The 22826-nt window shown below is 35.7% G+C and overlaps 1 protein-coding gene across 2 annotated transcripts in view; it reads right to left on the minus strand.

The window, feature by feature from the left end:
- Window positions 1-108: 108 nt before the first annotated feature.
- Window positions 109-22826, minus strand: part of LOC306867617 (integrin alpha-3-like) — a 33356-nt gene continuing 10638 nt past the window's right edge. The window contains exons 2-26 of one of the 2 annotated variants that reach the window (XM_079413382.1): window positions 19587-19714; window positions 18491-18588; window positions 18147-18384; window positions 17962-18057; window positions 16442-16658; window positions 16143-16336; window positions 15845-15933; window positions 15122-15258; window positions 14853-14930; window positions 12995-13062; window positions 12703-12845; window positions 12453-12602; window positions 12229-12326; window positions 11810-11978; window positions 10340-10417; window positions 10001-10080; window positions 9209-9286; window positions 8892-8994; window positions 7355-7531; window positions 6257-6376; window positions 5974-6087; window positions 4113-4208; window positions 3820-3945; window positions 2762-2919; window positions 109-2148 (exon numbers count right to left, since the gene is read on the minus strand). In XM_079413382.1, coding sequence (XP_079269508.1) covers window positions 2809-2919; window positions 3820-3945; window positions 4113-4208; window positions 5974-6087; window positions 6257-6376; window positions 7355-7531; window positions 8892-8994; window positions 9209-9286; window positions 10001-10080; window positions 10340-10417; window positions 11810-11978; window positions 12229-12326; window positions 12453-12602; window positions 12703-12845; window positions 12995-13062; window positions 14853-14930; window positions 15122-15258; window positions 15845-15933; window positions 16143-16336; window positions 16442-16658; window positions 17962-18057; window positions 18147-18384; window positions 18491-18588; window positions 19587-19714 — 2986 coding nt within the window. In that variant the 3' untranslated portion in view covers window positions 109-2148; window positions 2762-2808. The remainder of the gene's footprint in view (window positions 2149-2761; window positions 2920-3819; window positions 3946-4112; window positions 4209-5973; window positions 6088-6256; window positions 6377-7354; window positions 7532-8891; window positions 8995-9208; window positions 9287-10000; window positions 10081-10339; window positions 10418-11809; window positions 11979-12228; window positions 12327-12452; window positions 12603-12702; window positions 12846-12994; window positions 13063-14852; window positions 14931-15121; window positions 15259-15844; window positions 15934-16142; window positions 16337-16441; window positions 16659-17961; window positions 18058-18146; window positions 18385-18490; window positions 18589-19586; window positions 19715-22826) is intronic. The other variant, XM_079413381.1, reaches the window with a different exon arrangement.

The following is a 22826-nucleotide window of genomic DNA, read 5'->3' on the forward strand; positions in this document are numbered from 1 at the left end:
CTGGTGTGAGACTTAACAGGATTAGAAATAATCACATTCCTGTTCATTACTCACAAAATTAGTAACACGAACGCGCTTTTAGGACAAAACACGGAGTCATTGTCTTTTATTAAGCCATTACTTTATTTATTTATTTACTAACCCAGCTTTAAGAGTTAATTAATGCACACGCTTTGATAAACAGCCTTTAGCATGTGAGCACAGGATTTATTTTCTCCAAATGAACGTTTAAGTTAAAGACATGCAAACATCCACTTAATTTATAAAACATTTTAAATACAAATATAAATCACTGGAGTAGAAACATAACTACAAAATCATGACAGGTTATTGGACACTTTAAGACAAATTTAATCGTCACATTTACAACTAACATAATCCCCCACACGATCTAAAACACTTGACTGTAACATGAACAACAATCAGGGTATGAACCATACATATGTTCACGTCCCACAACATAGCAGCTCAGAGTAGAGCTAAAAAAAAAAAAAAAAAGGCAGAATTTGAAATTAGGCACTGTCCCAATTGCATAGGCGTGGAGTAGCCTATTTGTGTGCATGTCTGTTTAGCCTACTGTCCTGCACTGAACGATTCACACTCAAGTGGTGTCTTTTTTCTTTGAAATCCATCAGTGTTCCACATGAACGTGACCGGAGGCAAGATAAAAAAATATATAAAGCAAGAACCGAATGAGAGGGATAGTGAGTCATGACTGGGCAACAGATTTTTAGCATTATCGGAAAGTCGAAGAGAAAATGCAGTGCTATTTTCAGTACAGGGCACATAACATACAAGTCCTCACACAGACACAGAGCTCAACAACAAGGATGACCCACTAGAAAAGTGGATGACAGTTTTACACTGATTTCAAATTCACAATCATTGATTTTGTACATCCATTTTTATGCTTTTCACACTTAAGCGTTTGGCTGAATTCATCATGTTGGTTAACAGATATAAGGTTTTGTTAAATTTGAAAACAAAATGACCTGACAGAATCAAAATGTGTTGAAAACTACATGCCGATATGTTTTGCACTGTACGATGTAAAAATTAAAAGTTGTGAAAAAAAATAAAGATTACTGGAGTACACCTTAAAAATACTATTTTAGTCTTTCTACTTTAAAAATGCAGGTTTAATTCAATTTGTTACTTGCCGTTTCTCTGTGAAAATTGTTACAAAACCATGTTTGTATGTTTCGTCAGTGTAAGCCATTGTTTTTCATCAGAAATGAATTACAGTACATTTTAGCTATATAATTTCCAGCTTTTTGCATGTTGTCTTCTTTCAATTATAATAAAAGAATTTTACTCAAAAAAATAAAATGTAGCATTTAATAAAATATTATTTATAGCAAATATACAATAAAAACACATTGCTATTCTCTTAAGAATAAAGGTTAGGCTACTAGCGGTTTTTACTGTGACTCCATAGAAGAACTATTTGGGTTCCCCAGAGGACCTTTCAGTAGAAAGTTCTTAAAATAACTTTTTCTTATAGTGTAAAGAACATTTAAAAAATCTAAATAACATTCTTCCACTAAAGAATCCTTTGTGCATTGGAAAGATTCCATGGATGTTAAAGGTTCTTCATGGAACCATATGCCAATGAAGAACCTTCATTTTTAAGAGCGTAAATATAAAAATGGATCATCCCCCTTTGTGGTGGGTGACAGTGAAGATGTTGGCAGGCCAAGCACAAATATGAACTACTGAGCCAGCAGGAAAAACCCTTATTGTTGAGTCTGTCAGCACACAAAATACATGTATTCTTTGAAAAACTGTAACCAAAATAAACATCAATACAGTATGTAATTTCACACAGAGTCTTCTGTATAATCAGTTCATGTTTGACAGTTTTGAATGAAAATGTTCAATTATATCTGATATCCAGAAGAAGTTCCAATCAAATCAGGCAGAGTTCAGGTACAGTCAATTCCACTGTCTAAAAAAGACCATTTAAGAGTGCTTTCATCAGTAGTACTGTGTCTTTTCAGTCCAGTTTGTGATCCAGAGTTTCTTGTTTTTTGTGGTGTCCACAATTAAAAATCCCTGGTTTACCTGGTACTGTTCCTTCTTACACATCTTCACGCCTTGGTATTTTGACATAGTTCGAAAGTAGGCAGCCCGCTTAAAAAAGCCACTCTGTGAGAAAACATAAGAAAGAGCATTGTGAGCAAGCATCCTACTGCATTATTTTACCAAGATTGACAAGGTAAATAGCATGTGTTCAAAGAAGCTTTGAGAAATCAGAGAGCTTCAAATTAAGTAATTTTATGAGATTACAAAATTAACATTAAAAACCTACTGAGAGAAAGTATTCTTTATTAAAATCAAGTGAAATTATGAAGAGAGCAAATTATTAAGAGCCTCAGTTGAAAGCAAGCCCCAAATTGCAAAAAAAAAAAACAAGAACATGGCAACGCAGAAGGAAGTTATTAGTCTTGTCAAAGCAAGAAAAGGCGTTCAAGAAGTTGGATTAAAGCAATATACAGTTGATGTTTTAAAACATCATTCTATCTCTGAGATAACAGCATCACAAGCCTGAGGACATAACAAAGAGCCTCACATATCAATTTGTTTCAGGAAAAAAACAACCTCTAGTGTTTTTGAGAGCAATGATGAGAGTCGAAAACAGACAAGGCAAGTGTTGTGTCTCAAAAGGGAAGAGGAAAGGCAGTATTAGCGGAGCTTGCATGGAATACATTATTGTTAATTAAGTCGAGCGTTTTAGCTAGAGAGCTGTTGGCTGTGGCACCTACGAATTCGCTATTTGTGTCAGAGGCCCAAAATGGCCAGCGAATCTCAGTCCTCCTCTGTAAGGCGGTCATTTTCAGATGGCTGTGTTTTCATTTCTGCTTTCTGGGCCTTGGCCTCATAAAGCTCTCTGGTGTTGGCCCTCTTGAAGAAACCGCACTGGGAACAGGATTCAGATATGAGCGATCAAACAAAATAAGGCATGGCTGGAGAAACTGATCTAGGCTGGAATCAGCTGCTCTTCTGATACAAATGTTTTTATACATGGGTGATATATTTAAAATATATCTATGTGCAGCATCTATCGACACCATAAAACATTCAACATAAAATAAATACATGTAATTTGACTGCAAAACACTGTAAAAATGTGATTTGGGAAGTGAAAAGTATGAATTACATATGTATGCTTCTATTCTATTCAACAACAAAAAAAAATACACATACTTTCACAATAAAATGGCCTTTTAAATTTATTTTTTACATTTTATTAACAAAAATAATTATTGTTAATTCATATTTATTGGTGATTTTCATTTTTTTTATATATATTTTTTTTATGAAGTCTGCATGATGCATCACATTTGATTATATTATGATAGATTTTTTTGTTATTTAATTCATGCATACAGCATCATTTTAGTTTCATGTGTGTAACACTGTTCACTGACTATATGTATGTTCAATTGCTATTGTAAAATCTTAAATCATTAATTATGTGACCTACTATTTTAATAATGTAGGAAGGAATTTCAACATGTGATCAGTTAACAGAATATATGGATATGATCGGTAAATTTATGGGCACCAAAGTGGCATCATGAACATGTGAAATGATGCCTCACAGAAAAAGATGATTAAAATGTGTGGCAGTATGTGTTGTTGTTTCTCTCAAGGTGGAGGTGAAAAAAACAAAAAACTTCACACTTTGTTTATGGTCTCAAAGCGTGTTAATGTGATAAAAATAAACTTGTTGTTTGTGTCCTTCCATCTACAATGACAAGCAGATGTGTGAACAAAAGGAAAGTGTGTAGCATTGAAGTACAAAAGGATCCTCACCTTCCACAGGAAAATGACAATCAGACCCAGCAGAATCACTCCTGCCAACGCGGACACAATGATTATCCACAGAGGCACTTCATACTGAAGCTCTTCTGCCTCTGCAGGGTCTATAGCTACTGTAAACTAAACACAGAAAAGATGTTTACTGTCATTAATCTCTAATGCACCGGAAAACATATACAGGAAATTGCCTCATTTTAATAATTATTTGATTTTCCTTCACTTATGCTAAATGTATGCAAGAGAGAGTTCCAGATAGAAGAAGAAACTCGGAGATGTTGAGTTTGTACCTCACGGGTGTAATTGCTCATCATGATGCTTGGTTTGTCTGTTTTTAGAAACAGTGTGGCTCTACCATACACAAGTACTCTAGCAGCATTGTAGTCCTGTAAAAAGAGAACTGCAAAAATGTTATTTTCTGAACTTCAGAATGAGTACCATGTACAGCACTGCACATTTGGAATAGTGATGGGTCGTTCATGAACGATTCATTCATTGCATCTGTCACGTGGCAAATGAACGAAAGGCTAATCATTTGTGCTTCAACTTCATTATAATGATTTCCTAGTTCACGATATGATAAAAGACTGTGTATGTGAATGTGTATGGGGAATTTGAACTCAGTTCAAATGAACAAAAGAACCTGAATACAGATTAGTTCATTTTGCTGAACAAGGGAGTCAGTAAAATGATCCGTTTTCCCCACCATTATATTGGACACACTCAGCTCAGGACACGGAGTTCTCTACTAATCAGCTGATGAATTAATTCAGCTGGGTTAAATAAGGGAGACGTCTGAAGCGTGCAGTGCTGGTGAGGCTACAGGAACAGATTGAAAACTACTACAGGGCAACGTTTCTCAAAAATACTGTACCTAAACAGCTCATAGAGACCAGGGGTACTAATAAGGGGCTTTAGCACCGCATAGTTCTATGAACTAGCCAGCAGGGTCGTTCCTAGAGAACCAATTTCTCCCTTAGCTCTTTTTCCTGGTTGCATTTGCACCGGCAGCAAAACTCTGAAGAAGCCGACAGCAATGTCTTTATTCACGGCTTTTACAAACGTCAACAACTGGTGAATGGAGGACGCTGATGGGAACTGTTTTTGTTGTGTGTCATGGGTTTTGCGATAACGGAGATGGAATGTAAATGCACAATTTACGCGAGTCAAAGAGCAGGAGAATCGGACTATATCTCCCATGACAACTTGCAGTGTTACATATTACTGAGGTAGAGAAAAGAACAACACTGCAGACAACAGATACATGCCGTTTTCACAGTTTTTCATGTTCATGGAGTAAATATTTTTACATGGCTTTTTAAAAATGCCGGGTAGCCGGTGTTTCGTATGTGTTTGGCCAATCACTGTACACTTACGTCACTGGTAGTTCCTAGAAATAAAACCGTTTCTAGTTCCTGCGGGATGTGAACACACCAAAAAGTGGGAACTTCCAGTATGCATTATTTTGTCCTATGGTTTCCTTTAATGAAACACAGCCCCTATTCAGTAAATGCTGACAGATATTAAAGTGCTGCTAGAAAAATGTAAATAAGGCATTTGAACATTCTTAATATATATATCACAAATGAGATCACAATTACATTTTAAATTTCCACATACATCGGCCCCCAAGACATATTTGGAAGAACCCACAGGTAGAAATGTCTAAATTTCATAAATACAAAATATAAATTATGAAACCAAATTATATATAGATGACGGTTTTAGAGGATAAAACAATGTATACTATATACTGTGTTCAAAGTTAGTAGAATGTTTCCATAGTTAATGAGGCGATATGACTTCATACATCCACTAAAATCACATTGGGACCAGTTAATAGTCCCAGTTAAAACGGCTTTTCACAGAAAAAGTCTAGCATCATTTGTTTGAAGATGCCCCTTTGCTTCTAATGCAAGTTTTAAGTGTCCAAATACTTTTTGGGGCCACTGTATCAACTTTAAGCCAAAATATATTGCATATTTTGAAGTACTGCACCTAGTGTAACAAAAATTAAACCACTTAAACCCTCATAAACTCAGAAAAATGTCACAAAGCAAGTGTGGGATTTATCCTTGAGAGCCTGGCATGCAACAAGCCTGCAGTAATGAGATGAGGATGTGAAGTTTCAAAAGAAAGCGGAGCTCTGACCTCAAGCATCGTGCTGTTCCATAAGCGCGCTCTGACAGTGAGATTGGCCGAGGTGTCCATGCCAAGCAAGGGGCAGGCGAATGTCTGACAGAGGGCACTACCTGTGTCACAGTCCTGAGATTGAGAGAGAATGAGCAGTGACAGCCAAAACACTCTTAATTTCGTCTTTGTCTAGTCTCTGTTGCATACTACATCATGCAAAGTATCAGAGGAGACATGACATGCCAGTATCATCCAGTTGCCTAGCAACAAAACAATGGTTGAGGGAGACGGATATACTCACCAGGTTGGCAGAAGGTTTCCTCTGGATAGCCCGCGGGTTCGGGAGGGCCTGCGGTTCAGTCTGTTCAGACTCCAAGGAGGTCTCGTCTCTTTTCCTCCTTCTAGTCTTGCGCTCTGACACCTAATCCACAGGAGGTAACACGTTCATCACATTAACAAGTACTTTATTTTAAGTGCATGGCAACAAAATGCTGCAGGGATGACGTTTTTCTGATGTAAACCTGAAAATGAGTCAGCATATTAGCACATAGAGTTCCCTGGTTTCCGAAGTTAATGGGTTTTTCGAATGGGATTTTTTTTTTAGAAGCCTAAAATAAGGTCAGTGGTTAACAAAAGCTCAAGACATTATGTTTTATTCTACAATATTAAATACAGCAGTAATACCCTCTAATGTTTTTTTTAAACCTTTTTTTGTATCTTGATGAATTTGGTTGCTAACAAATGGCTAAACTGAATTACAAAGGTTGTTTGGCACATTAAACATCACACTGAACAGGAAAACTCATCTGCTTATTAATTCGCTTTGTTTATAATTGTACTATTCTAACTTAAATTTTCAGGCAAAATGTTTCTTATTGAAGGCAAAATGAACCCAGGGAGATACTAACTTCCAAGAAATATGTAATTCCTGCAGCGCTCTACTGGATTACTTTCCACCACATTACAGGTTTCTATGCCATATTAATACGTTTAAATCACCTTCAATTAGAATATTTTGATTGACTTAGTATGGTGTTTCTGTCTTCGTTAATTCTTTTCTGAGTTCTTGGATTTATTTGTAGAGCATCTAGACCTACTAAGCACACGTCGCACTGATTTATAGGCACAGAGAGATAGATAGTCTTCGAACCGCCCTCTGCTTCATATTAGGAGATGGACTTTTTCTGAAATAATTCCCACTAGGCTTTGTACATTGAGCGAGATTGCAGTGCGAGCTGTGGGTAATATAGTTCTGGGAAAGGAGGAGGTCTCAGTCCCAGCATGATTTCTGCTGCTGCTTCTCTCAAGGATTCAAAGGCTGGATTGTGCTAAACTGCTCTGTCATGAACACCATACTGCAGAAAAACAATCAGTGAAAGTCAGACATCTAATCACTTACACTGAGATTAAGGGGGTTTATGACGTTATTTTCAGGGACACAGAATGGCTTGGAGGTTCCTGTCATCTGAATCTCAGACAGATAAAGCAGCCACTTCTGATTAGCCACAGCATAAGGCCACTGAAAGACCACTTCCAGATACGCCAGATTTCCCAGAGGTTTTCCAGAAAGAGCCACCTGCAGATAAAGAATAAATAAAATAATTACTTTGAGTAACTGCAAACTGATTGCGTCAAGTAAACTGATTGTGTCTACTGACTTATCTAATAAAGAACTTGTTTTAGGTTTTTAAAAAGGGGGTCACATCACACCACAGCTAAGACAAGCACAGGTATCACACATAGGGTGTGTCACAATTGACAATGACCTAATTGACAAAGTATTTTCCATTTTGGAAAAATGGTGCCTAGTTTGTTTGAATTCATATTCTCATAAATCTCATCTGTACATTTTTGTGCAGTCTACTTGCGCCCCATTGATGGTTAAAAGGATAGATCACCCAAAAATGAAAATGCTGTCATTAATTACTTACCCTCATGTCGTTCCCATAAGACCTTCGTTCATCTTTGGAACACAAATTAAGATATTTTTGATGAAATCTGAGAGTTTTCTGATCCCTCCATAGACAGCAATGCAACTGATGCATTCAAGGACCAGAAATCACAACACAACAGTACCATGACAACACAAAGGTCTTTGTAAACATGTCTGGTACTCTTGTAAATATGCCTCGAAGACAGACACGGAAGAGAAGAAACTGTTGAATAAAGGAGTTTTTTTTTTTTTTTTTTTTTTTTGCGCACACAAATATTCTCGTAGCTTCATAAAATTAAGGTTAAACCACTGATAATTTGTGTTCCGAAGATGAACGAAGGTCTTACAGGAATGATATGAGGGTGAGTAATTAATGACAAAATTTAAATTTTTTGGTGAACTATTCCTTTAAGTTTAGGGGTGGACCTATATGTTTACTCCAATCCAGCTCAGCCAATCAAATTCGAAGATACAGTGTAGCCTTTATTCGAGCTGTTCAAATGGCTTGTTACAAGAACTTGTTACAGAAAAATTGCCTAGACACAATCTATCTTTTAGTCTTTGTTTGCATGTTATCTTGATAATGATTTGTTTTTTTTTTGAGGTTTTTGTTTTGCATTAGATTCGATGTTTCAAATTTTAGGGCACCATATATAATCATCTTCCTTTTACTTCTGTTGTGCGACCATCTTTACACCATTTCCTAACTAGGCATGATGAATAATAATAAGTATGAGATTTTGTCTTAATCAGTTGTGTCTGCGGCAAACAACAAGAGATTTTGTCAGTCGTTTGGTTTCTCCACAGCTCCGCCTACCATGAAATTTCATTAATCCAAAATCCCACTCCACAATCCTGTATGTTAAACATTAAATATGTTCTTAAAGGTTGTGCTGTGTCGCATAGTATTGCTTCCTTATGGTGTGGACAGACAAATTGTCCAACACTGGAGACTTGCCACATCACAGCTAATTAGGAATGTAGGCTGTAAAAAACATCTTGCCGTCAAGTTGAATTCCACTGGGCTTCCAATGTCACTGGTACTTTTCATGGCTGATTCTCCTGTTACTTTTCCACTGAATTCTGTCCTAAACTGGGATAAAGGGCTACAAGAAAAATAGAAATTTTCAAATTAATTTATTTGCAAAATTATTTGATTTTATGTAGCTCTTACTAAAGTTTAATATCAGGCAAAAAAGTGAAATGTCTGTATAATAATGAAGTGTAACATGAGTCATTCTGACATGGCTTTGAAAAGCGGTAAAGTAGACGAAAAGATCTGGTGAAATGCTCTAAGGATAGAAATGACACATAACTCACATATTAAAGAAGGGCTGTAGGACGTACTCCACCATCAGCACTCTCGACAGGGGCCGTAGATCATTCTGATCGCTCCACCTGAGAAGTGTAGATGAAATCATCAGCCAGAGTCCAAATCTGATTCATACTCTTTGAACAAACCTCTTTTACAGACAATTGTTCTTTCATATGCATATAAGCCATATGTTAGTGGTTAAAACTGCAGAACTGAACAGTGAATCACTGAATGCTTTTGACCCTGTTTTTATGCACTGGATTCCTTCCTGTGGGTGGGTTAATGATATTATTTCTATATACAGTTCTTCTCAACTTTGCATTCTCCTTCCAGAATTTGCCAAATGTTTATGATTTTTTTTTTTAAAACCCAGAAAAATAAGATAATTTTTATTTAGTAGTACCTTGAAATTATTTTATATAAATGACTGAAATTACACAGACTACATATAAAATTAAGAAAAATGGACATGTAAACTTTGAACAGCGTAATTGAAGTATTTTTTTTTGTATTCTGTATTATATGTAATATATTTTATGCAGCTTCTGAATGAATGAATGAATGAATGAATGAGGTAACGTATCATTAGATTTTCTCTCTTGAATTAAAAAAATGCTAAACATCTTAGAGATTCTGCACAGGTTATGTAAACTTATGCGCACAACTGTTTCTCTTCAGGATTCTGTGTCTTTAGAAGAGATATTGATTTTTTTGCGAGCTCATTTCCTGCAAAGCATCTCTCCCCAAACGTTCAGCTTATTTAAGAATCTGAAGAAAATAATGGAGATTTCTCATACGTTGAGAGCTGCAGTTCAGTCTGAATCTCCTGCATGTCTATTGTGATTCCTGTCGTTTCAAAGGTGATCTCAATCTCCACCTGTGAAAGACAGAAGTACCCACAAAAAAATAAAGACATCCATCTTCAGATTCATTACATTGATTCTAGAAATGATCTTCATTGCAAGACTGTTAATTAAATTCACCTCCTATTATATTACATTCTGTATCCAATAAATACTCCTAAAGTCTCCAATACCCGTTTAATATGATTGTTGCAGTATGTCTGCTGTTAAATCCCAGGGTAAGTGTGCTTAAAAGCTATGAATGTTAAGTCAGTGATACCAATGAAGACTTACCCTCTGATTGCTTTTGAAGGGGTCCCCCAGTGTACACAGAAGATAAGGCACCCCAGGAGATAATTCGACATTCAAGTTCTACAAGAAACAAAAACAAGAACCAAGTAAAATCAGTCGTGGCCTAGTGGATAGAGAGCTGGACTTGTGACCTGAAGGTTGTGGGTTCGAGTCTCAGGTCCGGCAGGGATTGTAGGTGGGGGAGTGAATAACCAACACTCTCTCCACCCTCAATACCACGACTGAGGTGAGACCCTTGAGCAAGGCACCGAACCCCCAACTGCTCACCGGGCGCCGCAGCATTGGCTGCCCACTGCTCCAGGTGTGTGTTCACTGCATTTAACCCATCCAAGTGTACACTCAGTAGAGCACAAATTCCGAGTATGGGTCACCATACTTGGCCACACACCACTTCCCTTTCCCCCTTTCCCCTATACTAACGTTAAAAAATTTGGGGTTGCTAAGATTTTTTTTAAGTTTCTGAAAGTTTCTTATGCTCACCAAGGCTAGATTTATTTTTATACAGTAAAACTAGTAATATGAAATTTTTATTTAAAATATGGTAATTGGTTTTTATTTCCATTTATTTGAATATATTATAAATTGTAATTTATTCCTGTGATGATAAAGCTGAATTTTCAGCAGTCATTACTCCAGTCTTCAGTGCACACATGATCTTTTAGAATTCATTCTAATATGCTTATTTGCTTCTGAAAAGTTTTATCATCAATGTTGTAAACAGTTGTGCTGATTAATATATTTGTGGAAACCGTGATGCATTCTTTTCAGGATTCTTTAATGAATAAAAAAAAAAGTTCAACAGAACAGAATTTATTCGAAATATAAATATTTTGTAACATACAAATGTTACTTTTGATAAATTTAATGCAACCTTGCTTCCAAACAAAAAAAGTCTTACTGACCCCAAACCTTTGAACCGTAGTGTATATGCATGTGTAATATAGAGCAGCAGAGGTATTCATTGTAAAGTAGAAAGAGGTCCAAGTACTGGGCATTTATAATTTCTACACAAAGTTACTAATATGGCTTGTACAGCCATGAAATGAAAATCAATGTGCATGTAAGGAATACTTATTGTAAATGTCCTAAATGATAGCTGCAGTATCCTAAATAAATCCTAAATAGACTTTCCACAAACTGCTGCTATTATACATTGCAAAAGGGATTTTTTTTTTACAGTTGTTGCTTGTAGGAGCTGCAATACAACAATTGCCTACAAATAGAAACAAAAGATTAAGATTGCATATGCTTTGTTTTACGATTATATTAATTTATGAGAAACATTACCAGATGTTATCAATTCAGGGTCTAGATCTGGGTCAATCTAGGTCTAATTGGTAATCTTTGATATAGACTATTACATGAGAAACTGTTATGGACTGTGTGCGGAAGTATTGAGAACCGTAGAAGGAACTACAAGGTATAATTTCTGAGGACATCTATTGATCTTACCTTGGGGCTTAGGCTGGAGAAGCTGAGCGAGGTGGGAATGGTGACATTTAGAGAAGCACTGTAAGCATCTTCTGCTTTCCTGTCCTGTGATGGAACATTGGACACATTCACAATCAACTTCAGCTTCTTTACGTCAGTAGTGTAGTGGAAAATCTGCAGGCCATTCCGCCTGTAGAAACACACATATTAGCAGTTCACATCATATCTATGAAGTAATGACAATTTCCATTCAAGTCCAGTCCAGGTGATTGGATCATTGGTGAGTGTTCATGTGCAAAAATGGGTCATACTTGAAAGGACCTAAGAATCATATTCTTCCTTTGTAGCATGATGGGAGAAATCTTCATATTCAATCAAAAATGTATTTTCTATTCAGTCATCTACTTTCCCTTTCACGTGAAGAACGGTAGTGAGCTTACGTGGGGAACGGCATGTTCTGCTCATCTGTGAATGCAGCCGTCATCTGAAGGTTGCTCTCACATTTGTTATCTAATCCACAGGCTTTCTGAATGTGAATCTAAAGAACGAGATGACATTGGTGGAATACAAGCGAGAATGTGAGCAAGTAGTGAAGGGCAGACATCGCGTTTCAATGAAAACATCATTTGTGTTTGAGTGAGGCAAAATATGCTGTCAAAGGTACCTCAGCTCTGTTAGTCAGAGCATCTTTTTGGCTGATCACAGGAAAAGCACTGAGGTCTTCCAACGTCTGCCCGCCTGAGGGAGGAGTCTCCACCAAAGACACCCTCAGCAAGAAAACTATCGGAGCAACCTTGTCTTGGATCATCTTGGACTGTGAGAGTCAAATGCAGAGGCAATATATCAGAGTTATAATAAGACATTTTGGTCACAAAGAATAAAATGGCAATTCAAAGGATGGCCTTATGTCATACCACTAGCTCGAGTTTCAGAGAATGACAAACTCCAGACAGATTAACAGACATTTTGCCGGTGTATTTGCCATCTTTGTTGTCAAGGAAACGAACACGAGGGCTCCGAGACGATTGCTGATCGGCTTCCACCGTATATTGAAAAGCTGAGAAAACAACAGATCTTTCTTAAAGCTACTTCATGTCGGACCTGAAGTCTGACAGTCAGAATGTGAAACAGCACATTTTGCATGAAAATAATATTTAGAGAGTGTGCATTTATATTTAGGGTAATAATCTTTGATGTGGGACTTACTAATACTCTTCTGGGGACTGGCACTGCCAGTGCTGAAGGTGTAGGACAAACAGACGTCTGCTTTAATACTGTATGAGGAAAACACAGCAGAATTTACTGATTTTTGTTACAGAGACATTTTATTGTGATTAATTGTGATTAAAACCCAATTACATAATCAATATTAAGATTACAGCTGTTGCAATCAAATTATGAAAAATATAGATTACAGCATACAGATTTAGATCTACTCTAATTACACTAGTGAAAAATAAACATTTATTTTATGCTAAGTATACTACATTTTAACTGTGCAGAAGTAGAGCTGAAGTCCAACTAAAGATATACTGAAGTATATTTGATTGTGCTTAAGTGGAACTATTGCAAGAATACTTCAGGTACACTTTAAATATCTTTCATTTCAAGACTGATATTAATCTTACAATCCTTATCAACAGTGACTTTAAACACATTTTAGGCTTAATATTAAGAAATGTGCATTGTGCAAGCAATATGTCTCAAGCAATATGTCAGGAAATGTGTTAATATATTTGAACTTAGTATGAAATAAATGTGTCTTAAATACAGTGTTGGGTAAGTTACTCTAAAAAAGTAATGAATTACTAGTTACTAATTACATCTTCAACAGTGTAATTAGATTACGGTACAAATTACTCTCTCCAAAAAGTATTTAATTACTTATTACTAATTACTTTCTAAATCCTATATCAACCTTGACAAGTTAATGATACAAGGATAGACATGAAATGATTCTTTTAATTCTTTCAAGTAACTACATCAATTATTCTGGTCACACTTTAGATTAGGGTCCAATTCTCACTATTAACTAACTATTAACTATGACTTTTGCCTCAAAATACTCCTAATTACTGTTTATTAGTACTTAGTAGAGTAGTTGTTAAATTTAAGAATTGGGTAGGATTAAGGATTTAGAATGAGGTCTTGCAGAATAAGACATTAATATGTGCTTTATAAGTAATAATAAACAGCCAATATCCCAGAAATATTCATGCTAATAACCAACTACGGTAGTGAGAATTGGACACTAAAGTGTTACCGATATTCTTATTAACTCACCAAAGTATTGAAAGTGACATGGGTACATAAAAAGCATGCATTTTAAGGTTAGATTTTAAATTTTGATGTTAAGTCCACTTTAAATGTTCTACAGTCTATACACAGTATTAAGTTCAATTACATAAGAAGTAACTGTAATTAAATTACTGAAAAAATAAGAGTAATCCCTTCACTTTTTCAAGGGAAAAATAATTAAATTACAGTAACTAATTACTTAGCAATTAGTTACACCCAACACTGCTTAAATATTACTTTTTTACTAGGGTATGCCAAAGGATTTTTTTTACAACCAGTTTTTGTTGACCATTGCATTGATTTGTGCAATTACATGTTTTTAAATTAGTCTATAAACAGTCAGTGTTGACAACACCTGAGATCCATCTATATTTCACGAGTTCGTGTGCCCATATAATCTTAGCATAGAGCAAACGGATTTGACTTGATGTCTGCAAACGAGGGCTCAGAGAGACTATTCTACTCGAGCTCCGATAGCCCCCCTATAGACAGAAGGATAAATGAAATAAATATGCATAAAGGAGGAGATGGGAAGGTGGAGGGAAGCCGAAAGAACTAACAACAGAAGTCGTAAGAGGCTGTTTTTATACTGTGATATTAATTGTAAGATTAGATGTGCGTACTCCTCCCGAAATTACATTAATAACTTGTTTTGAGAAATAATCAACAGTTATAATTTTGTGACACTGTAGTTTTCTGAAGTGACTCATTTCCATGTAAACAAACAAGAGTGAACGTTTGAGCGAGACGCTTAGGGATTCATTACCAGGCATCACAGTCTTCTAGGCTGATAACCTCTGGTGTCACAGTGAAAGAATTCTTTAGGTGAATCACAGGACGTGCTCTTATAAGGGGGAAAATGAAAGAATACACAGTGAGAAAGCCTGCAGGTCTGAAAAAAATACTAATCAAAGTACACTCATTTACAACTGTGATATAATAACTGATTGATTAATTTTGCTCTTTGTCTGCTACCTTGATGCTATACAACTAAAATATATAAAATAGTCAAATATTGTGACACGATCAAATCACCTTAGCAAGACCACGCGATCATCTAATGATCCAACTGCTATGTCTGGGTAACTGTTCCTGTCCACATCCATGCCACCACTGATGGAATAGCCAAACGTCTGGAATCCACCACCTGGGATGTCTTTTCCATCAATGACCTGAGGAATTAATATTAAAGCAATGAACTGACGGTCTAGAAAGCAATCATACAAAATAATCAGTGTTAACATCTTATAGTGTAAACCCAAACCTACACTACAGTTGAAAATTTGGGGTAAGTATAGCTTTTTTAAAGGAATTAATACTTTTATTCAGCAAGGATGCATTAAAATGATCAAATGTGACAGAAAGGACATTTAGAATGTTAAATGTTAAAAATGTTTTAATGCATCATTCCTCCATCTTGAGACAACCTCTTTAAAAGCAGCTGCTCAAAAACATGGCGCATTAAAAAAAAAAAGTCAAGCTGTTCGTGATAAAATGCTTATTAATGCATATAAATGATTATTGGATGCTTATGATTATTACGGTAATCTGCAGGCAGAGCAGACAACTCTAGAAGTGTTTTTCTTAGAGTGAGTTTATCAGTGAGTCTTCAGCAAGAACACCATTTATTAATTCAGATAAAGACTGTAATTTTCTTCTTAAGAACATTTTTAAGAACTTTAAGAGCTGCACTTATTTATTTTTAGTAATTGTACATCTTAACACTCTAAATACTTCTTAATATTCCCTTAATCTCACCTGACTAGGCGTTTGGGAAATACCCGTTTTGCTGCCCATCCATATCGATACTCTGCCCGTACTATGATATGGAGCACCAACAGCAAAATCTGTTAAGGGAACAGAGGGGTGAGAAACAATCACTGTGAAAATACTTCTTAGTAATGCCACAAGAAGGCAGCAGAGTAAAATGTCCTTTACTATATAATGCGCTGCTCTGATGAAGCGCTGCACACAAAAGTGAATTCTTGCAAATAGCCACAAATAACTAAATGCCACATGCATGTTACATGTGCAATCAAGAAACCCACAAACCTACCTTGAAAACCATCCTGGTTAACATCACCAATAGCAGCAACAGCCATGCCAAAAGCTGAGTCCTTAGGCCCAGTGAGTACCGCGTCAGCTTTGTCACGAAAAGAACCGTTCTGGTTCATATAGACATACACCGCCCCGCCTTCATCTTTTCTCCGGTCGAAATAGAAAGGGGCTCCAACAATCAGATCCTTCCAACTACATGGATAATAATGAAGACAAGTTCAATCTCCATGTCGAGATCTTCTGTTTCATTATTGACCTCTAGTTGAGGTGAAACAAGAAGCCAAGAATTGTCTTTACCCATCATTGTTAAGGTCAACAATAGCAATGCTGCAGCCAAAATAGGATCCAACTTGTTCCCCCATGACAGTGGCTTCTATTTTGACTCCTCCACTGACACCAGTTTTATGAACTTCAGCCATTATTACAGATCCTCTGGCTTCATCTCTTGGAGCTCCTGTTACTACTGTGCCTTTGTCTTTGCTCAACACATTTTGAGCCACAGCTATAGAGTAACCTGAAGAGCAATCAGTCAACAATAACCAAGAGCAACTTTCTATGTCTACATATTGACATAGTTGACAAAGGAAATGTAAAATTAATTAAAGAAAGTACATGTACATAATATATATATATATACACATGTGTGTGTGTATATATTATATTATATATATATATATATATATATATATATATATATATATATATATTTTTTTTTTTTTTTCCCTCACTTATTTATGATTTATATTATACATAAATATAAATTATATATTAGGGCTGTCAGTTTAACACCTTAATTTGATTAATTAGTTATGGAAAAATAATGCGATTAAAATATTCTAGTGCAGTTAGTGTACCCACCCTGTCCCCAGACCTGTATGTCATCTTACATTTCATACAGTTGACTGTTGAAGGGCAACAACTATGTAGTCCATAAAGGCAGTTATGAGCCCCTAAAACTCAAGACATTGGACCAAAAAAGGCGCTGTATGAGTTATCATCGCATATTTATATCATATGATAATCCATACCACACGAGCAGTGAGACAAATTCGCCTACTTATACTATGTCCTGAAAGGATGTATGCTTTTTGTGAAAAGTACATACTTTTGAGCATGTAGCAGAATAGTATGCTAGCTTTGGGACATATTACTTCATTATTACGTCTTTAACGGGCCGGGCGCTCTGTTGCTTAGTTGCATGCCCTGTCAAACATCTTGTCACAGTTAACATAATCCACATTGTTTAATTTTTTTCCCCTATCGTACTGAGAGAAATAAAGAGGCACGTTGGTCTGCCAGTTGCGCCTTTCATGCTGAGAACTCTGCTCATGTATTTGCATTATGATGCATTTAAAAGTTAATGATAAACCGTATCTTTTTAAAAGTTTATAGTGTTGTTACAAATGAAATAAAACAAGCATAACATTCAGGGATTCTGCAGGATTTTTAAGCTCAAATTTAAGACCTTGTTTAATAAAATTAAAACCATATTAGCGGGGTAGGGTGATGTCTTTAGTAACATATTAAACTGTAATATGACTTTAAAAAGCATGATTTACAATTCAGATACAAGTTTTCACGAAAATGGATGAGTCAAAAGTATTAATTATTATATTTAAACAATTATCAATAAATTATTATATTACTACCATATAAATACACTTTACTGTTTATATTTTTACTATGCATTATCTTCTTAAAGAAAAAATCGTGAGATTAATCACGATTAATCGATTTGACAGCCCTGAAATAATCAACTAAAATTATTTTTGTTGTTGCCAGAAAATCCAGAAAGCAAGGTTGTATCACTTCCTTACCAATGTAAATATTCCCTCTTTTTTTCATGTTTGGAAGCTTGCTCTTCACATCATCAATCTTATCTTCAGGGTTATACCACACCGAAAATGTGTTTCCTGCGTATAATGGAAAATTATTAGAGGAGAATGTAACATCATTCTTGCATGTAGAAGCAAAATGTTTACAGGAAAACAAGTCCCCTCACCTTGCCAGTTGAAGCATCCAGGTGCACCCAGGAAGATCTCCGTCTGAGTGATGGCAGCAGACATTCCAGCAAGACACATGCCTTCACTAGTCTGGTCATCTCTGGGGTCACACACCTCATTGTATGACTGCCATTGAGAGTCTGCTGTGTTATATTGTAAATCATTACCACGAACATAGCACCTCCCAATCATCCGAAAGTTGGTTGAAAACTTTCGTATATAACGATGGCCACAGGCCTAGTAAATAGAGTGAGGAATGCTTTATTAGGATGGTAAGAGCAATGCTTTTTGTGCATTGATTTTTCATAGACCAACATAAGAGTGGTCATTATTATAAACTCACCAGTACACGGCCCCCTGGTTCACTCTGACTGGCTAACGACACACCTAGCCACATCCCATCCATCATATCATTTTTAGGGTCTGGCATGTCTTCAGAATCTGCATAACAAAAAGCAATTATTCATATCTGTTCTTTCTGTAGTACCATGCAGACATGTGGGACACAACAGCAACAACAACAATAGTAAAAATTAAAAAGCTAATTTAAGTCTGGTATGAATGGTAGTGTTATAATTATTATTAAGCCTATTTATGAAATATTGTATGTTATCAAGTAACACGCAGACTCAACCAGAGTAAAACAACCAAAGTTTCACAAAAGTAAAATATTTCATTGTGTTTGGGGCAAATATCTGCACTCCTTGAATGCCGAATTTGGGGGCTGTAGCCAACTGCTGTAATCACTGTAAAAAAAGAAATATTAAAAAAAATAGTTGTTTCATCTTAAAATAATTTGTTAGCCCGCTGACTTAAAACTTTTAGTTTAGTCAACTAAAATATTCCAGTTGTCCCTTAAATTAACATGGAGTATCTTTAAAATTTCAAGTTGACTAAACTAAAAATTTAAGTCAGCAGGGTAACAAATTATTTTAAATTGAAACAACTTTTTGAAACATTTTTTTTTTTCAGTGTGTAGAGGCATCTTTATATTACTATTTATACTATAAGTATAATAATAAATAAATATTATTGTATTGTTATATATTATTATAAATTACATAATACATATTATGGTAATTAATATTTTAAAAATAATTATTCATTACTATTTTTTATTTGATAAATTATTAGTATTATTTACAAAGGGAGAAAATAAAAACATCTGTAATTTACAAATATCAAAAGATTCATAAAGGAAAACATTTACGATTTATTTATTTATTACTTTTTTTTTTAGAAATGTCAGATTTAATAGTTTTTTTAGTTAACACGTTTTTTATTTACTTTCTATTTTTCATGAATTTCATAAATTATATATGTGAAATAATTTCCCCTTTATGAAATGTAAGAAAGTAAACAAACAAAACAAACAAGCAATAAATAAAAAGTTAAGCCCTAAAAACCCTCATGGCTTGTATGAATGTCAGGAAAGTTACTTGAGCTGAGAAGGTTCAGTCTTCTGCAGTCTTTGCGGTCTGCAGTGATCGGACAGGCATATACATCTCCAGTCTCATTGGCTGACACTCCCGACTCTGCTTTCTCCTTCGGTGCTCCTACAAGAAGTCTGAAACATGTGCAAACCAGATTGAGCTCAAGTCTGTCTCGAGGCAGAGTATTATGCCACAGTTGCCGCAGTACCACAGTAATGCCTGTTTGAGACAAAAAAAAGGCTGTTTTTTTGTTTTGTTTTTTCACACAGCACTTTCAAGGATAAAGCAGAAATTCTCATCCAGCCTTGTGCCAGGTATTGCTTATATTTTACCTTATCCCCAGAATTTAGTGGACACTGCAGATAAACTCCAGCATGTGTAACCCTTATCTGTCTGGGCTTGTTGCGCTATGTAAACTGGTTTTGACTGGAACGACTTGTCAGAACCTATTACTTCCAGGACACAGTGCAACTATGGACAGAAGATGTCACTTAAAAAGCTACATGCTTTTAACTATCTGCAGAACCCTGCTGGTAAAAGAGATTAACAAAGCATCTAAAAACCACCGGAGACTGTGATCACATTTTAATCAAATGTTAATTTTCAGACAATATGGTGAATGGATTTGTGTAATAAGCTATGGAATAGGTAACTTCACATATTCATGTGTTTACTTCTCTTCCTCTCTTTCCATAGACAAGCTATTATGACACATACATTCTTTATCCCTTCCAGAGAAAAATCACTAACTCAAGCTCCACCTATGTAACCAATTTGATTTTGATTACAAAAACAAGGCAGCCTTAAAGATAAGAGTCTGGCCAACGATATCCACATCTGCCACCATGGAACAGATGTAATCCTCCAGAGCCCTTGAAGAAAGTGAGCAGAATTAAAGTGGCATTTCATTAAACTCTAATCACAAAATCAATGAATTTTATTTCAATATTTACGAGAGCACGACAGACATAATAATGACTAAAGCTGTGCTGCCTGCAAGCTCGATTCATTAATGTTTCATGATTTTTGGAGGCACACACCCTAGTTGCTATTTTATCCACCTTGCAGCCTGAGGCTTCATAAATATTCCACTCTGTGAGGGATGAGATCTCATCAGATCATGACTCGTGTCTAACGGGATTATGAATGGGCTTTAGTGGGCAATGCGGTCATTTCATCTTCTTTAAAATTCTGTTTGGTGAATTTTAACAGGAATGTATTATGTCTGAGTCTAATCATCATAGATTTCATTCCTTCAACACAGATCTTTGGTTGTAAGTAACATGATATTAGCCACAGTGGTATTTTTTTATTCTTGTATGCCAGATAAACACAGAGACAGTTATAAGTAAGCCCTTTGTAATGTCGAGTGCAAACTGCAAGATTTTAGTCTCGATTTTCACTCCCCGACAGGTTTTGCAAAATCGCTGATGCCCGTGAAATATTTGGCATGCTTAATATCTGGACCAGTCTGTGATTCAAAATCCTGCTGTGTGAAATGAGTTCTGACAACTCAAAGCAAGATACAGCAAGATACAGGGCAGCTGGAAGTTCGGGGAGGAGTTATATGAAACGTTACATAAAACAAAGGTAGTTCATGACCCCCTTTAAGAAAATGGAGAAAATACGATGTTCAGCAGCGGCAGCTCTTAAAGTCATAGCAGCCAAAATAACCTAATAACCAGCTGCTGTGATGTCTGTTAATCAAAGAACAAAAGAAAAAAAGGAAATCAATAACTTTTGTAGCTTTAAGGATACATTTATTTAGTGTATGACAACATTATTGAATTTCTGTATATTTCCTACTTGTTGAAGGGCACAGGTAGCTAAATACGACATTTATTATAATGGATTTATGTAAACATTGTTTTAAGTTCACTTAAGTTAGAAGTTGTTATATTTTAAAATCTAATAAATGTTCAAATTGATCGCTCTCAATTATACTGTAATGTTGAATGGCTATAGTCAATGGTTAAATATTAGGAAAAAAGAAATTTCATAGAGACCAGTATTGGTATCAGTGATACTCGCCTTCAGTCATAAAAAAAAGACGCCACTAAACAAATATATAAAAACTGTCTTTATGTTGTTTCTACATTAATTTGAAGATTGAATGTAAAATGATTGCAAAAGTATTTTTAAAAACGTCAGTGTTAGGTGGGATCAATCACAATTAATTGGGATTAATATCAGAAAAAAAGTGTGTGATTAATTAAATAACGATTTAATCGACTGACAGCGCTATTTTCAACTGTTTTTCAATCCATTTAATGAAAGTCAATGGGGTCCGTTGGGTTCCATTATACGGACATGAAAAGATATTTTAAGAAAAAAAAAAAAGTCATAGAAGTTTGGAATGACATGGGTTTGAATGCTAATGTTTATTTTGGGTGAACTATTCAATTAAAATCACAATTGCATGCTTATCATATATGCAAATGCTACAAGTGAACATTATTACTAAACTACACTGCCCCAAGTGAACAACAAACGCACATTCTGAAGTTTCCTTTGTGCTCATTTTGACAACCCTACTTTCAGTGGTGGTTTGTTTTCATTTCTGTACTTCTTCATATGCATCACACATTGTGGTGAGGTAGACTGTGATGAGGACACAGACTGAGGTCAGAGTCAAAGGGAGGGAGGGAGAGGGGGAAGACAAGGAGGGACAATGAAAGACAAAAGGTGAAGTGAAAGACATCCCTCCCTCTCCCTTTGAGCCTAATTTCATTTGGACCCCAATGATCACAACAAACCGCCATCACAAACAATCGGCTGGCGTCTCAGTCTCAAATCCTGTCACGTGACTCCAAATTTGCTTTCAGCAAGGACAAGACAGGAAATGAGAAAGTCAAGAGAAGGTGAATGAGCAAGAAAGAATGTCAGACTCTTCCTTGTCGCTGCATGTTCACCACCTTTTATGGGGGCTGTTGCTCATTTTATATGTAAAAAGGGCATTTACTTTTGCTTATGTCTTAAAGGTGCGGAAGCCTGTATAGACCTGTTTAATTCTAAGCAAAATGAGAGGGAGAGTGCTTATTAAAATAGTCATTGAAAACAAAATTAGGTTTTGGTGCAAAAACAAAGTGTGATTAACTTTATAGTAGACAACATGGGACAAGTCTGACTTATAACACAGAACATCTTCAAGCTTCATGCAGTTTGTTTAGTGAATCATACTTCCAGTGCATTACACCTGAGCCTGTTAATGCTTAAACGGATACCAGTCACATGACATGGGTTTTA

The sequence above is a fragment of the Barbus barbus genome (genome assembly GCF_936440315.1).
Source record: "Barbus barbus genome assembly, chromosome: 4".
In the NCBI taxonomy this organism is placed as follows: domain Eukaryota; kingdom Metazoa; phylum Chordata; class Actinopteri; order Cypriniformes; family Cyprinidae; genus Barbus; species Barbus barbus.